This window comes from Eleginops maclovinus, chromosome 18, assembly GCF_036324505.1.
Source record: "Eleginops maclovinus isolate JMC-PN-2008 ecotype Puerto Natales chromosome 18, JC_Emac_rtc_rv5, whole genome shotgun sequence".
Lineage (NCBI taxonomy): Eukaryota > Metazoa > Chordata > Actinopteri > Perciformes > Eleginopidae > Eleginops > Eleginops maclovinus.
This window is the reverse complement of record NC_086366.1, coordinates 18,528,523-18,543,714: the sequence shown is the minus strand read 5'-3', so window position 1 is coordinate 18,543,714 and position 15,192 is coordinate 18,528,523. Positions and strand designations below refer to the sequence as shown.

The 15,192-nt window shown below is 41.1% G+C and overlaps 1 protein-coding gene and 1 long non-coding RNA gene across 2 annotated transcripts in view; one reads left to right on the top strand and one right to left on the bottom strand.

Annotated features, from left to right (window-relative positions):
- Nucleotides 1–15,192, top strand: part of LOC134880067 (uncharacterized) — a 45,190-nt gene that overhangs the window by 808 nt on the left and 29,190 nt on the right. The gene's annotated exons all lie outside the window — the stretch shown is intronic.
- Nucleotides 1–15,192, bottom strand: part of frem2b (FRAS1 related extracellular matrix 2b) — a 49,065-nt gene that overhangs the window by 5,859 nt on the left and 28,014 nt on the right. Inside the window, 14 exon segments of the mRNA XM_063906764.1 lie at nucleotides 8–135; nucleotides 423–527; nucleotides 639–831; nucleotides 2,890–3,221; nucleotides 3,413–3,544; nucleotides 3,757–4,060; nucleotides 4,323–4,478; nucleotides 4,568–4,698; nucleotides 4,782–4,964; nucleotides 5,283–5,447; nucleotides 5,536–5,733; nucleotides 5,826–6,035; nucleotides 6,860–7,009; nucleotides 14,898–15,149. Coding sequence (XP_063762834.1) covers nucleotides 8–135; nucleotides 423–527; nucleotides 639–831; nucleotides 2,890–3,221; nucleotides 3,413–3,544; nucleotides 3,757–4,060; nucleotides 4,323–4,478; nucleotides 4,568–4,698; nucleotides 4,782–4,964; nucleotides 5,283–5,447; nucleotides 5,536–5,733; nucleotides 5,826–6,035; nucleotides 6,860–7,009; nucleotides 14,898–15,149 — 2,639 coding nt within the window.

Sequence of the window (15,192 nt, the reverse complement as noted above, 5' to 3'; positions counted from 1 at the left end):
TACTTACAGCAAAATCAGAAACAAATGTCCACTGCTGGATGGGCTGGTTGTAGGTTGGCTCATTCCTCACAAGACTGAGGTTATAGGTTATGCCAGGGTGTTCCGGACACATGACCATAGAGGTTAGAGGTGAAGCTGATAGAGAAATACATCCATTAAAGCATATGTGGCAAGGTCAATTACTGTACCATCAGGAACGTATGATAAATGTGACTTTAAAAAAAATCATTTTATCTTTAAATTAATTGTCACAGACAAAGCATACATTTAAAGGCTGAGTAAACCCTCCCCTTACACTCAAAAATATTCTACATCAAGAAAACTGTTTTCTTTTAACTTTAAAATAATGTCATGCTATAAAGCAAAATCTATATAAGACTTTAAATACGTCAGTTCCCTCTTTTTAAAATGGCATACTCTACCTGGATGTGCAAAAACAAACAGGCCTCTGAATCGAGCCTCAGTGCGGAAGTTCACTACTAGTCTTCCCTGGCCATTTATACGCATACTGGTAGGGTACAGGGCACCTGCGAAGACATCACAGACAGATTTAAATCAGCTACTTAACTAATTTAAAAGATAACATGACATATTTATAAATATTTCTTTATTTAAAATTGCAACTGCTGTAGTCTTACCTTGTAGTTCAGCTTCTGGTGGGCTACCGATACCATCCCTCCATAAGATGGCAGTGTCGTACACAAATGTGAGCTTCATTTCTGACTGCAAGTCAAAGTGCTGCCATCCTCCTGCTCCCACAGGGGAGTGGAAGACATAGGAGACATAGAGCGGGACTCGTAGAGTCACATAAGACTGGACCAAATTCAACACCTGCAGTGACAACCAACATCTTGTGTAAGCGCAAAGCCTTAAAATCTTTACTTTGTTCAATCCCTATGAAGATAACAACATTTTGTATTCTATCTATCTATATTATTCCTAATTATTGCTGATATAAGAAGTTTTTGTTGTTCAAACTTGGCAACACATGTGATAGGAAACTTTCTTGGGATATAATTCCTCTAATGGTAACATCAGGCATCAGTAAATTCAGCTCTTGTGCAAAAGTATATGATTGAATGTATCTTAGTGGTAATGGACTTAATCCATTATACAAGTACTGACATTATTATTTATAGCTTTCTTTTTCTTTTCATGTCAAATTGCAAATCAAATGTGTCCAAAACATATTGTTTAGCAGTTATACATAAACATTGAAAAATACAGCATTACAATAACATTTGTATGGGATTTTACATTGCTTCAAATTGTCCTTCTCTGAAAGAGCTGTCTTAAAATGGTCAAAGGATTTCAAGTGGTGAGAGCCCTGTTCTCCGGTATCTGCACTTTCCTCTGACCTGTGAGAGGTACCTGCCTGCACTGGCTCTGTGTTCATGTGGAGACGTGCCTATGCCTCTGGGCGCTGAGAGCTCAGGCAAATGATTTGGCCTTCTGACACATCCTGCTGGGCCTTAATAGATTCCTTTGGTCCTGTTAAGCTGGGCACTAAGCCCTACACTGTGACATGACACTGGCCCCCGGCCTTCACGGAGCTGTCTTCTCTCAGGCAGCCTGCCCACTTAGAGGAGCACCCGGGTCACAGGGGCACCCACAAACAAAGGCACCCTTTTTCCCCCAATGATCCTGCCTTACATATCCTGAAAGTGAACCTGTGACGCCCCTGTGTATGCTATCAATTCAGTCTTTTGCTCTGTTTAGTAACCATAGCAACAATACATTCATATACAGAGATGTATAAGGGCTGAATGTATACTATTCTTCCCCTTGATGGAAAGACAATGGGGACCCTAGTTGTTTGTTCTTCAGGATTTCTAAACAACTCATCATTTGCAAAACTTAGTTAGTTGGTTACTTTTCTTTTATATGTTATTGGGTTATCTCTAATTAATGTGGCCACTTATCAATAAAGATGCAAACTTTCTGCATCATTTATTTAACCTCCAGGTACATTTTATGAACTGGCAACTGTCTGGTTACTTGTTAAGACATGATTATTACTGCCACATTTTCATTTACATCACATGGCTACAGGCTACACTGTTTCACTTGTTGGGAATGTCTGTTATCACCTGAGTGATGCCTTTTGTTATTAATTAAACCTTAAGCCATGTTAAATGACAAATGGCCAATACTTATTAAAAAACATATACAATCTTGTATACAGTAGCTTAAGAGCCAAAACCTATTTGCAAGTGCTATAGGGCTTTAATTAATAATATTCAGAAGGGAGCGTACTGGAGGTTTTCACCATGATGTTCTCCTTGCACTCCTACTGCCCTCTTTATCAACACTCTAGCTTAATTAACTGCAAGTCAACTAACGGTGGGTTTCCAGGGTGAATACAAATATTTGAGGCCGAAGGTATGTGAGGCAGGACGAAACACAGGGCTTGAAGATTTCCTCTTACCAGCACTGCATTTTACTGCTGCTACAAAAAACCCATTGTACACAGCGAAACAGAGGAACACAGATCTGTATAAGGCTGCTGGTTATTGACTTGCTACTTTAAGAAGACAAATAACTGGAAGTAGGGTGGAACAGGGTGTTGGGTTAGTCATTACTACAGAGGTTAACACAGGTCCCTGGACACTAATGGATGACTTCTCTGCAGGCTGGTATTTACTTTAGGATCACTTAAGGAAAACCAAGTAGGCAAAAAGGGTTTTAATAAGCCTGCAAATGATTAATAAGCATGGAAATCCAGGAGGATTGCAAAATGAAAATTGGCAAGACTAAAACGGACCAGTAACTGCTGCGTCTACATTAAGGTGGTCTGCATCTTTATTGAACTGCCTCCTTGCTCCTCATGTCTTGAGATGACAAAAAAGGGTTAGAGGTGAGCTGAAGGTCAAAGGTAGGGCTGATTACCTGTCCATCAGTCCCAATGGTGCCTCCACAGTCACTGAGCAGCTCAGACATGTCATAGTAGCTGGTGAACTCCCACAGACAAGCCTCCAGGTTGAGGTTTCTGTAGAATCGTAGTGTACTGGATCCCCTGAGGGAAGGGCTGTATTGGTAAGAGGCCGTCTCGCCGATCACTTCTGGATTTTTGGTGGCTTCACTTAGGAAGCCGTAGCGAGTCATGACCTCAGTGTAGTCCAACAAATTGGAGCAGCGATGGTTTCCAACACGGGTACCGTCGGGGCTCAGTGTCAGCTCAAAGTTAGACAGGGCTCGGGTGGAAACTACAGGCAACATACCTGAGGCAGGACACACATGTAGAAGTCAGGAAGTGGAAGCATTGGAATGTTACATTTACAACACTTTATGTAAAATACTGATTGATGAGAGACATAACGATCCAAGACTCCCAGCTCAAGAGTGGTTTCAAACCAACAACCTGCCCTTTTACATTTTCACTGATGAAAATGACTTGAATTGCTGTTCTTACCATCAATGTGGGGCATGGTGACAGTTAGTTTAATGAGGTTTGGGTGGTCTGTTTCTTCCATTCCAGTGTATCGCAGCTTGGCAGAGAAGGGCTCGGCCCCCACTGTGCCTGCAACACGCGGCTGGCACATTCCTGCAACCACGGCATACACAAACAAACATCAAACGTTTCGTTTCCCTAACACTTCTCCACAGAAAATGATTTTATGTTTCAATGTTTTGTCGGAGCAAGGACAGCAAGTACTGCTGTGGGAGAGCAAAACGCAGCCAACAACTGCTTATTGCATTGAGCCATTTCCATGAGAGGGAGTATGCATCTCAAGCTAGAAAATAAATTGCACTCACCCTCGTCCATGCTGATTGACACTATGGGGCTGCTGAGCTCTAGACCTTCATCCCCGTTAGAGTTCACGCCCCTTGCAGCGCACTGCACCCTGGAACCAGCCTGAAAATAGACTGAATCCAGAGTGATAAGCTTTGACGAGGTGAAGAAAGTATCAAAGTCAACTTCCCTCATAGGGCTGGTGACGCCATCGGAGCCGGTGGGGGCACTGACGAGCCAACGATAATGAGTTAGGGTGTTGTTGATGTTCTCGCTTACACAGATGGAGCCTGTTTTGTCATAGTCTGGGAACTTGGGGTTACAGGCCTGGGAAATTAAAAGAATACATTAGGCTTTTGAGTAAAATGCATCCTACAATCACTGCAGCAGCCCAATTCATTCTGTATTCTCCTGATGAGCTTTCAAGGTAGATGGTAATTGAGCAAAGTCTGCACATCTGCTAAACACAGCCCCATCAACAGTATTTACGGCTAACTGCACATCAAGTCTTGTGAAATAGATCTTTTGCAGTTGAAATGACTGAAATGTTTGCCCTTAAGTATTTATTTGGCTATCACTTGGAACATACAGTGACACAAATGACGGGGTATCCAGCCACAGGTGAAGAGTCCCTACTCCTGTCGATGTCGTCGTAATGCAAGAGAGAAACCACTCTGGGCACTGATGGGAAGGTGACATCCGCCATGCTGTTGGTCTCCTCGATATAGATTATGGCTTTGCTCATCTGTTGATTGACAAGAAGGGGTAATCAAGAGGATGTTAATGGAGAAAGTAGTTACACAGTTGTTTATGTTAATTTGGCTACATTTTCACCTTTGTCTCTGCCACCATGTTTTCGTCAGGCTTCAAGTGCACAGTGAACGCCTCCCTCATTTCTCTGACACTATCATATAAAATCTCCACCTCCACATATTGCTCTGTGATACCCTCTTTGAACACGATTTCTGCAAAAGAGGATAGTGGATACATTTTACTCACAAACACCATATATGCTATTCTGATTTAAGTGCCTTGCTTTATTATTTACCCTCAGAGATGGGATGGTAGTCCTCCCCAGAGGTGGCAGATCCATCCTTGGTGTGTACTCGGACAACAGACACCTTGGAGGTGTCTCCAAGACGCAGCACTGAGATCCTCACAACAGACACTTGGCCACTTTCCTTTGGCTCATTCACACTGAATTTTGTCTCTCCAAACCTAATAATCGCCTCTGAGAAAGCATAGTTTCAAAATGCTGTGCTAACTATTTCATTACAGCATACCACATATGAAAGCCCCTGTGTATGAACCTTTTGAAATTGTTGCCTTAAGATTCATTTAATTAAAGTTACTGTCCCATATCTGGAAAAATAGCAACACTGGCTAAACAAATTGTTCATTTTTTTCACATTCTCAATGATTGACATCGGGATAGCTAAAAACTGGGGGGCATGACCCCTATAGGGGGCCAGAGTTTAATGTAATAATCATATCAATATTATGCATTTAAATATAACCTTTTAACTAACAAGAAACAAAGCATCCTTACTGTCTCCATCGTCTTTGACCTTGATGAGTGTTTCCTTCTGCCTTCCAATAGATGCTCCAAAGGGAGATTCACTCTTGGGGCTTCCCAGGACAAGACGTAGCTCTTCTTCCTCCTCATGTTCTGTATCATCAACTAGTACCAGCACACAAGGCTTTTCAATCTCTCCTGAAAAAAGGAAAAGTGAAAAAGATATTGAATGTCTCAATCTGTTAAACAGAAACTATGCAAAGGGATGTGTGATTAAAAACACCACCTGGTAAAAATGTGATTATGGAATCATCTGTGTTGGGCCTCTCATTGAAGTCCATCATGACCTGGGCTGTCCCCTGCCTGCTGTAACAGCGCACTGTGGACTTGTAGCCGATATCTCCACTACGGTATACAGTAGTTGAGATCTGCCCTGAGTTCTCATTGCACACATACACAGCATCACGGAACTGCACCTTTGGCACTAGAAGAACATAATTAAACCCATAAATTACCATCAAAATTGCAGCATTAACGTCTTTAATCACTTACAAACCAACTAAGCTGTTTACTCACAGTCTGAGACTGAGTCATTGATGAGTATGGTAGTCTTGCTTGGCTCCCCGAGGATCCCATTCATGGGCATTCGGAGTACTAATTCAAACTTCTCTGGCCCCTCCAGCACTGGCTGGCCCAGGTCATCCAGGATGGTCACACGAAACGTCTGCATGGTGACCCCTGGTGCAAAGTCCAGATTCCGGCTGATCCCAACGTAATCCACACCAGCTGGTCCGCAACACAAAATAGGTCAGGAATGTTTCCGATAACATAGTGCTTATGGGATATAGAGGATATATCACAAATGGACTCTGCATTTTGATCTTATTCTAAAGCAGTTCTCATGTTACTCCATAATTCATTTGTGAGTGTCAGGCAGCGAGCAAGATGAAAGGAAATATCCTGTATTCTGACAAAATAACACTTTCTATCTCATGGTCAAAAGCCATAAACAGTTGGAATTTGTTGCGTGATTAAAAGATAGCAGCGAGAAACTGGATATCTCCCTGAGCGCAAACAGGTTATTCATTTGCCATTCTTTGAAGAGTCTGAGTGCTCACCCTTTGCCTGCAGGGTTTTTTCATGTACTTATGAACCAGATATGTGCGTAACCGTTGGCGTGCATTTCTACCATGCTGTATATGATTAGTTGGTAGTTATATTAACGGTTATGAAGCAGACGAGAGCAGAGATGGTAAAACTATGTGCACGGGTGGAAGACCGCCTCGGGGCAGAAGATAATGGGGACTGTGGGGAAAGTCCAAGGAGATAGCAAATGGTCTTGGGTCCAAAGCATGTACAAGTACAACGGATGCCTAGAAAGTGAGGGCCCAACTGAATAAGCCTTGACCTTTCCTTCTAACCTAAAACATTGGTTACTTTCCCCAGTTCAACTATCCAACATATCCAGCTTTAACATCACCATGGACTCTTGAGCTTGGGAAAACAAAGAATGACAGGTTGATGATTTAAGTCTATTGTTTTCTGTGGTTTACATTATCTAAGCACTAACTAGCTAAAGCTGTCTAAAGGCACCTTGCAGAGACACGTACCCTCAGCGGAGACGGGATCTGTCTTTCTGGAGCGCACTGTCACGGTTCCTCCTTTTGAAAGATCAGTCCCCGTCCTCCATACCTGCACCTCCACGTAGCCGTCACTTTCATCCACGTGGTAGTCTGTGTTGCCAAAGTAGAAGATGGGAGCTGGGGAAACAACAGAGAAATGCATGAAGGCGATGATTTAAAGCACACAGGACGACCAACTTTATCTGTTTCACAACAGGATATGTGAATGTCTGTTGTAATTGCTGAGTTAAATCTGTAATAGCTAGCATACTCTGTAGGTTTACCTCTGATTACAGGAGAAATTGAGAGATTGTTTCTTTCAAAACACCAGTAAGTAGTCCACACTGTAATTAGAGCCCTTAAACAACACTTTCTAACTTCCTGGAATGATGTTTTGGGAGGATTTCTACATCAGTATTCATTAATCAAGTCTTACAAGACAAAAAAGCAACCTGAAGGCAGACTTGAATTTGCGGGTTTTGTTTTGGATGAGCCTGTTGGTGGGGATGACTTTGAAAGTGATCGGTCTGAAAGGCAGACAGGAGGCCTGACAGGAGGTCTGGGGGATGTAGAGCTCGATGTGCCAGCCCAGGCCTGCCTGAGTGCAATTAGTGTTTCTAAGAGCTGAGATTCCACTGCAGCCAAACTCACCCACTATTATTCTATTTAACCCTTTCAGAGGCTGTTTTCCCCTATGTCAGGCTGCTTGTGAAATGGTTGTTTAAGTACCTAGACCTCTTGTGCAAATAGAGTATCTGGTTTAGTGAGTGCTGTAAGACCTGCAATCAAATAGAGACTATTGTTGGATTTGAACAGAGGGGAGTCAATTATGGAAAATTAAATAAAAAGCAGTAAGCTGAAAACAATACAAAGAGGAAGTTTATCCTTACGAAATACATACATTCTCACACTTGAGCAAATACATCATTGCTGTTAATACTAATGAGAACAAGCCACTTTTGAGCTGTAAAAACCTTGTGATTTTGAAAGCAACTGTGAACAATTAATGAATAAATTAAGTGAATGCTGATGGCCATGGGCAGAGTTGTGGTTTCCATGACAATGAAACTCGGCACCTCTACAAAACGACACTCAGTTATTTCTCATCTCATAGCATAAGGCTAAGTGAAGGGTGGGGATGATGTAAAACTGAGCAGTAAATGCTAACAAAAATAAATCTATACAGACATAACAGCCAGACAATTAGGTTATCTAACAAAATACAAGAGCAGGAAAAAAGAGGTTCACTGTCGACAGCGCTGCCAGGCACAATTACTGATCAAGAAAAATATGTTTATTATTCTGCATGATGTAATTATTCTCTTAAGTAGAGCTTCAGATGATGTTGCATATGTTGGTGCTATGACATTTACTGTTTTATATTTACAAGATAAGACTTGTTCTAAAAAGGAAATAGTCTCTTTAGACAAAGCCTTGGGATCCGTGGTTCTCAGGGGAACCATCTCTGAGGTTGAAATAATATTTCCCCTTAGAGCAACCAAAGGACAGAAAACTTTTATGCTTTAATCTATCCTGAGAGCACAGCCAGAACAATGAGTGCTGCATCAAGAGGCGGCTGCCAGCATTTCTCCCCACAGAGAAACCAAACAAAGATGGTTTTGGCTGCCTGCAGTGGGTCCCCAACAGGAAGAGTAATCAGATCTACTTGCCTGAGGTTTGCAGCCAGGAACTCAGGCCCTGTTGTACCAGTCCAGTAATCAGATAAGGTTTGTGAAGCAGACAAACGTTGAGCTTCAAAGAACCACGGCCCATTAACTGAAAGGTAAACCACTGGCTACTGGGCTCCAGCCTTCTACACCACACAGTATGAAGTTACCTGGATTTAAGTAATCCAGATTTAGACACACCTATTATGTAGATTTAGGTAAGGTGTATTATCAAAATATATCAAATGTACCTGATTTATTAGATTACCGGTATATATTTTTCATTGTATGACTAAATCTTTGTCCATAACAGCCCCTTGGTTTACTACTTCAGAAATAGGAGCCGCTAATGTATTGTCATTATGTTGGTTGATTTGTTGTGTGATTTTGCTAGAGTTACAAAGCCAAACAAAGGACATATTTTCCCAGTTGCATATGTGTGAACACAGAAATAAAATAAGAGTCACAAGGAGAGACACAGGCCTCCCTAAGGTGGCTGTTACACTCCCACTGACTGCTTGATTCTACTTGAACTTTGCATGACATTCCCACAGCGCTAAGTGGCTTCTCTAATGGTGAGATTCAATTGAGCCCAGGCAAATGCTCCTCTGCCCACTGTGTGCTTGACAAAATTCTTTCCAACAGCAAAAGCACATAAAAACAGCTCAATTCAGAATAATCAACATCTTTTAATCAATGAATACTCTATTAAAAACGTTCCAATGAAGGCTTTAGATCTAGTGGGTAAAAGCTCTTGATCAAAATCAGCATTATTGTGCTTAAGAACTTTCAACATCTGTTTTATATCAGAACGAGTGGAAATCCAGGTGAGACATAATGACAGGGTTTGTGGGTTCCCCCTTGATTCATCCCCATCCAGGATATACTGCACACGCACAGGGCCGCCCATCTTTAAAGTGGCTCATAATCATACCTTCAAACCCAGAATAAAATGTACAGGCAACTGACACAAGACCATAAATACACAAGTCAAGTCCTGCTGAACAAGCTTTCTCATGTCTTACAGCCCCAACCACCAAAACATTCTCCCGGATGCAGAGACAATATCAAACAATAATTATCTCTGCAAGAAAAGACAAGTTTCCCCAAACCCATGGTACCCAAAAGTCAGAGTGGAAACTGTAAAGGTGTGAACATTAATGTGCAGATGGTCTGCCGCTGGGAAAATAGCAGGTATTCTGAGGATAGCAGCTGTCCGAGCATGCTAATGTAGAATACCTGGACAGCCTGTAAACTTAACAGTCTTACATGCAACGCTTTAGTTTTTCAAACAATAAAAGAGAAACATATTTCATGTCCCTGTTGTAAAAAGTAGTCAACTGTTAATATAAGCAACAAGCTTGTAACTAAATATTGAGCAGGAACTACAGTATTTTGTGTTCATTCGTGCATTCGTTTCTTTGTGTGAATAGTTTTGAGAAGACAGAAACGAAAGTTTGAAAGGCTATTAGGCTGTGTGCTTAGATAAATATTGGCCATAGGAAATAACAATATGCTTTTATGTTGTTATTGTCCATGGCAGTATTTACTTTAGTAGTACTTATGTCCTACTGGCATTTAAGATTCTCCTTGCCGGTCCATATGTGTGTTATTTTATTTTTCAGGCTCTGTTAATTCCAATTTAATTCTTTACTTTCTATTAGGTTAGGGTTGTGGTTATTGTATTGGCTTTATTGCGCTCATTTTCAGTTTCATATTTGTATTTTGTGCCTTTAAAGTGACATGCATGTGCTTTAATGCTCAAAATGCTACTGCCTGTGCTGCAGCACCTCCTTTCACCCTCTGTCTGAAACCAGAGCCCAGTCTCCTCTGATAAGTTAGCTGGTTCGGCTCTGTTGTGATTGGTCAACAGCTTAGAGATGCACCACCCCTTACCATATCACTTACAAAATGTTTGAGTGGTAGCCAATAGAAGCAAGAGTGTTACATAGGGATGTCACTATGTAATTGAAGTAAACAAAGAGTCCAATGGAGAAGTTTCAGGTATGACAGGAGTTTGTGGGACCTTTGCAGACCATTTATATGCACAAAATCCTACACAGCACAATACAGGATAAGTAACACCCTAAAAAACACAATTTAAGGTATATTTTAAGAACCTTTTTACTTCTTTGTCTTCTCTGGTCATATCAATTTCTACGTGTCTTCTCTGATCTCATCTAAATTACCTGCTTGCCACCTTTTATAAAACACCATTATCACGAAAGTCAATACTTCAAATTAATTTTCAATTAATTAAAGAGGTTTCCATAGCCCTTAAGGATCTGAGACTTTGGTCTTTTTGTAATCTTCCCGTCTAATACACAACCTGAACAACCAGCAGGGACAGAAAGTGTAGCAAGCAGACAATGATCCCTCATGACCTTCCCACCCAGACTGACAAATGTGTTTGTTGTAGGTCTGGATGGGCTAGAAGAACAGCTGTTAAAGCTGAACCTGCATGAATCTCTCTCTGACTGAGTGCAAATAGAGTGCCTCAGGGATGACTTATTTTTGTATGCTAATCCTGAAGTTAGCATAGCACTGGTTCCCTTGAGAAAAAAGCCAAGGGATTAATCTATTGAATTTTGGATCATTGCAGAAAATTACCTCTTTGCAAAACAAAGTTTCATAGCACAGACATGTTCTGCAAAATGAAGAACTGTTAAGTGTTAACATAACAAATAGTAAAGAACTCCAGTACTTAATTATTGTTTTATACATAGGGGACATTTAGTAAATGAACAAAATGTATTCTACTTAATGTTTTAAATGGATTTCCTGTAGAAAAATTGAAAAAGTTTAGAGACCACCCAGAGGGATTTTTCTTCGGTTTTGGTTACCCTTTCTATCTGAGATCATTTGCCAGCAACGTTCCTTCAGAGGCACACATAACAATTCCTGTGCCATGTAAGAGTCTGGTGGTTTTCATTTCAAACACAGCTGATTTTAATGACTCTCTCGCTCTGTGGATGAAGCTGTGCTAAGTGAAAATAATGTTTTGATTGGATAGAAAACTTGCCTTTTATTCCATGGCACAGTTTCTACACAACAGATTATTATCACAGAACTTTTCAACTCATTTATTTGTGAAGACTGCAAATATGTTCTCAATTCAGAATCCCATAAATTGTCAGATAAACATCAGACTCCTGGCAGACAATCCAAGCTCCACCTCTTACTGCACTTGTGTGGTATCTTGCAAGAGCTTGTATCTACTTACGGTAGGTGGCCAAGACTGTGTTTGCTCAGAACAGGGGGTGCATACATTGGTTCCCTGTGGCTTCTAATTGCATCATAATGTGAGCTACGCTGGTTTGTTTTGCTTAGAAAGAAGTTGCTGACATTTATTTTTGCTGATGGGACTACTATATGTTTCTAAGACCTCTCTGCCCACAGCTTGGCATAGCTGCTGGAAGCCCTCCTGGGGAGACTCAGCATAGACCTCTCACAGACAGGGACAGGTGCTCGGCCAGGCACAGACTCTTTCTTCCAATGTATGCCCACTGGGCAGCTTCTGCTGCAATAGGGATGACAAAGAAAGATGTGATGCCCCCATTTGCCTCCCTGCCATACATAATGCAGTAGAGTTAGGAAACGGATCTGGAGTGTGTACTTAAATGTAATACTAAACCAGAAAAGCTAAACTTGGAGTAGGTCTAAATCTCCTTCTGCCATTATACTTTTCCAGACAGGGGATCATTCTTGTTATGCTTGCCTCTGAGCTATTTACTATTTACCTCACCATCAGCACGCAAGCCATTTCATTATCGTCTCCTTCAGGGAGATATGAAAGCTTGACACCACCTTATTTCTCCCCGCTATGCACATTCCAATTATTCAGTGGATGCAGGAACCTGAACACCCCCAGCATCTAATCCAAATTAAACTTTGGAGGCGTTGTTGCTCAAACTTTACACAAATTGTGTGTATGTGTGTCTTTTTTCTGTATGTGTGTTCAGGCAGCATTATTTGTCTCCACATTATGCTGAAAGTCTTGACAACAGTAAGTATCTAAGATGACAATAAAACATACACAAAGGCAGTTTTCACAAAAAGAGTCTGTAGATTGTCCCTTTAAAAAGGTGCTGTATGGGGGACCCTAGTGAGTTTGCTGCTTTCTGATAACTGATATGCATAAGGAGATTTTGATTGTCACTCAGCCATCCTGTAAAAGCTAGAGGCAAAGAAAATATGATTACAGATAAAGCAGGAATAAACCTGATTGCAGACTGTTTACGCCAGTTGTCAGGCTGAGTCAAGTTAATCCTATAATGCACTGAGCCTTTTTCTCCTGTTTCTGCGTGATAATACACTGAGGACCTCTAATGTAGGCGTGGCATGCCAGGAAGTTTCAAATCAGTGGAGCAAGAACAACTGATTGTATATTTAATAATGAATTGGCTTTTCAAACCACAAACATTTGATTACTCAGGCAAGTAATTGTTTATATTTGCACACTGACTGATTCTAACCGGCGGCTTAAAATAGAGTATGCCTTCCAACACTATGAAAAGCAGAAATTCATAACATCAAGATGCTATTTATGAGTAACAGGACAATACTAAAAGAGTAGTCCCTTTAACCCATAACACTTTGCAATTTGTTCTTCTGAAACCACTTCTGAAGCAAACTTTAAGTTGGCTTATCTTACTTAGTACTTCCTACTGTATACAGTATGCGGTGTATTTGTCAGCCTCCGGGTTTCTCAAACAGCATAGACCTTAACCCAAACTGTAAATGAGAAGCAACCGTGTTTGATGGAGTCAGACAGCCATACTAAGACTCAATAATATCTCCAATCAACAAGCTGTCTGGAAGGTGTTACACATCAGTTCTTGCACTTTAGAGTCAGAGCTATCCATAAATACTGTATTAGCACATTACTTTGTCAAACATTCTGTAAGTACCGACTGTTGTTCATCCTATTAAAAACGTGTGTGTCTCAGCAGCTGTCTTGGCAGTCTTGAGTCGATACCCAGGAGCAGCGGAGGTCAAAAGGACCTGTACTCACTCTCAGGTTACACCAAACGCTGCTACAGTTAGGAAACATTCCAAACACGTAACCTCCTCCTCCTTCAAGCAGTTCAAATCCACTTGCCTCGAATCCCACAGGAATTGAAGCGGAGAGTAACTTGTTACACAGTTTAATTTGCAGTAGCCTTTAAGGCAAAAACTCCTAAGCACAGGTTGAAACACAGGTTGTAGTAGAGACTGAGACCTGGATACATTTCTTGGGAGGGGAATAACATCATAAATATTTAATAAAAATGTATGTGTTGCTTAAGCACACCTCATTAATAAATGTGAGCTGGTAGCGGTTGGACTATCATTAGGAACAGAGCGACAGTGTTTAAATCATGATATTTTTACAATCAACATAAAGTCTATGACATTTTCAGTAGTATGAACAGAATATGAAATAGGAGGATCTCCTGCAGGAAGCCTCCAACTTTGAGCAGTTGAAGAAGATTAATATAAATCTCCATAAAGCTGAATAGCTTTACAGAAGTGACTAATTTCACAATGGTGATGATTTTTCTGAGTACTTTAACCAAGCAATTAAATTATGTAAGAATGCTGAATTGAATATTGCATCATCACCCAAATAATGAAGTTTTAAATGGGTTTGGATTCAAGGGAAAAAAGACCATTCAGCAATAATGCCGGGTTTTTCAGCTCTAGTGTTGCCTGCCTGTGATCACGGAGTCTTGAGTTTAGAGCAGTGCTTCCGGAGATCGGCAAAGCGATAGGGAGCTGAGGAATGGCCGTCAGGTGTTTGGGAACAAAGAGGCGTCAGGAAGAAATGCGAGACTATCAGCCCTCCAGTCTGAGCCTGCAGATATGAGATAAAGGCTTTGCCTCGTGGAAGAAGGCTCACACACTCAAACGCTTTCCCTCAAAGACATTGTCAGACAAGCAGGAACCCATTCAGAAAAAACCTTCAAGCACACATTTCAAATTTACTCCTACACTTTTGCTGTCTGTCTGGCCACCTGCCAACTGTTTACATCTCTATTTGGATCAATTTAGCAAAACATCTTGCAGTTCAATAAATACATCAAAAAATATGTTCAGCTATTGTCAAAGTGCTTAAACAAGACGCAAAACAGCTTGAACAAATACAGTAACTCCTCAAAATAAATTGGATAATACCTAGGAAAATACAAATTCATGCTGACTTTTTCTGGAGGTTGAATTAAAAAAAACGTTGAAAGTAAAGGAAAAAGCAAAAATGTGTATCTAAATGTCACACAAGGAGATTCAATGACCAAAGCCCTTTTCATTTCTAATCCCCGACCATTTGACACTGTATTGCATTCCACTTCACACTTTAGAGCATTGAAATGTCATCTTACCATCTTCCATATCGGGAATGATTGTGATTCTAGCTGCGGGGAACTCTGAGCCCAGACGGCCCCCCATGGGCATGCTGAGGGTGACATTGAAGCTTTCCTCGTCTTCATACAGAGAGTCGTCAATGATCACCACCCGGCAGGATTTCTCAACCTCTCCTTTGTCAAAGCGCAGTATGCTGTGATGGTCCTCAGGCCTGGAGATGTAATCAGAGTAGGACAGCACGGTGGTGGGCACGGTGCCTGTGGCCGAAACTAAATGAGTAGAAAACAGAAAAACTGATAGCTCAGTTAATGA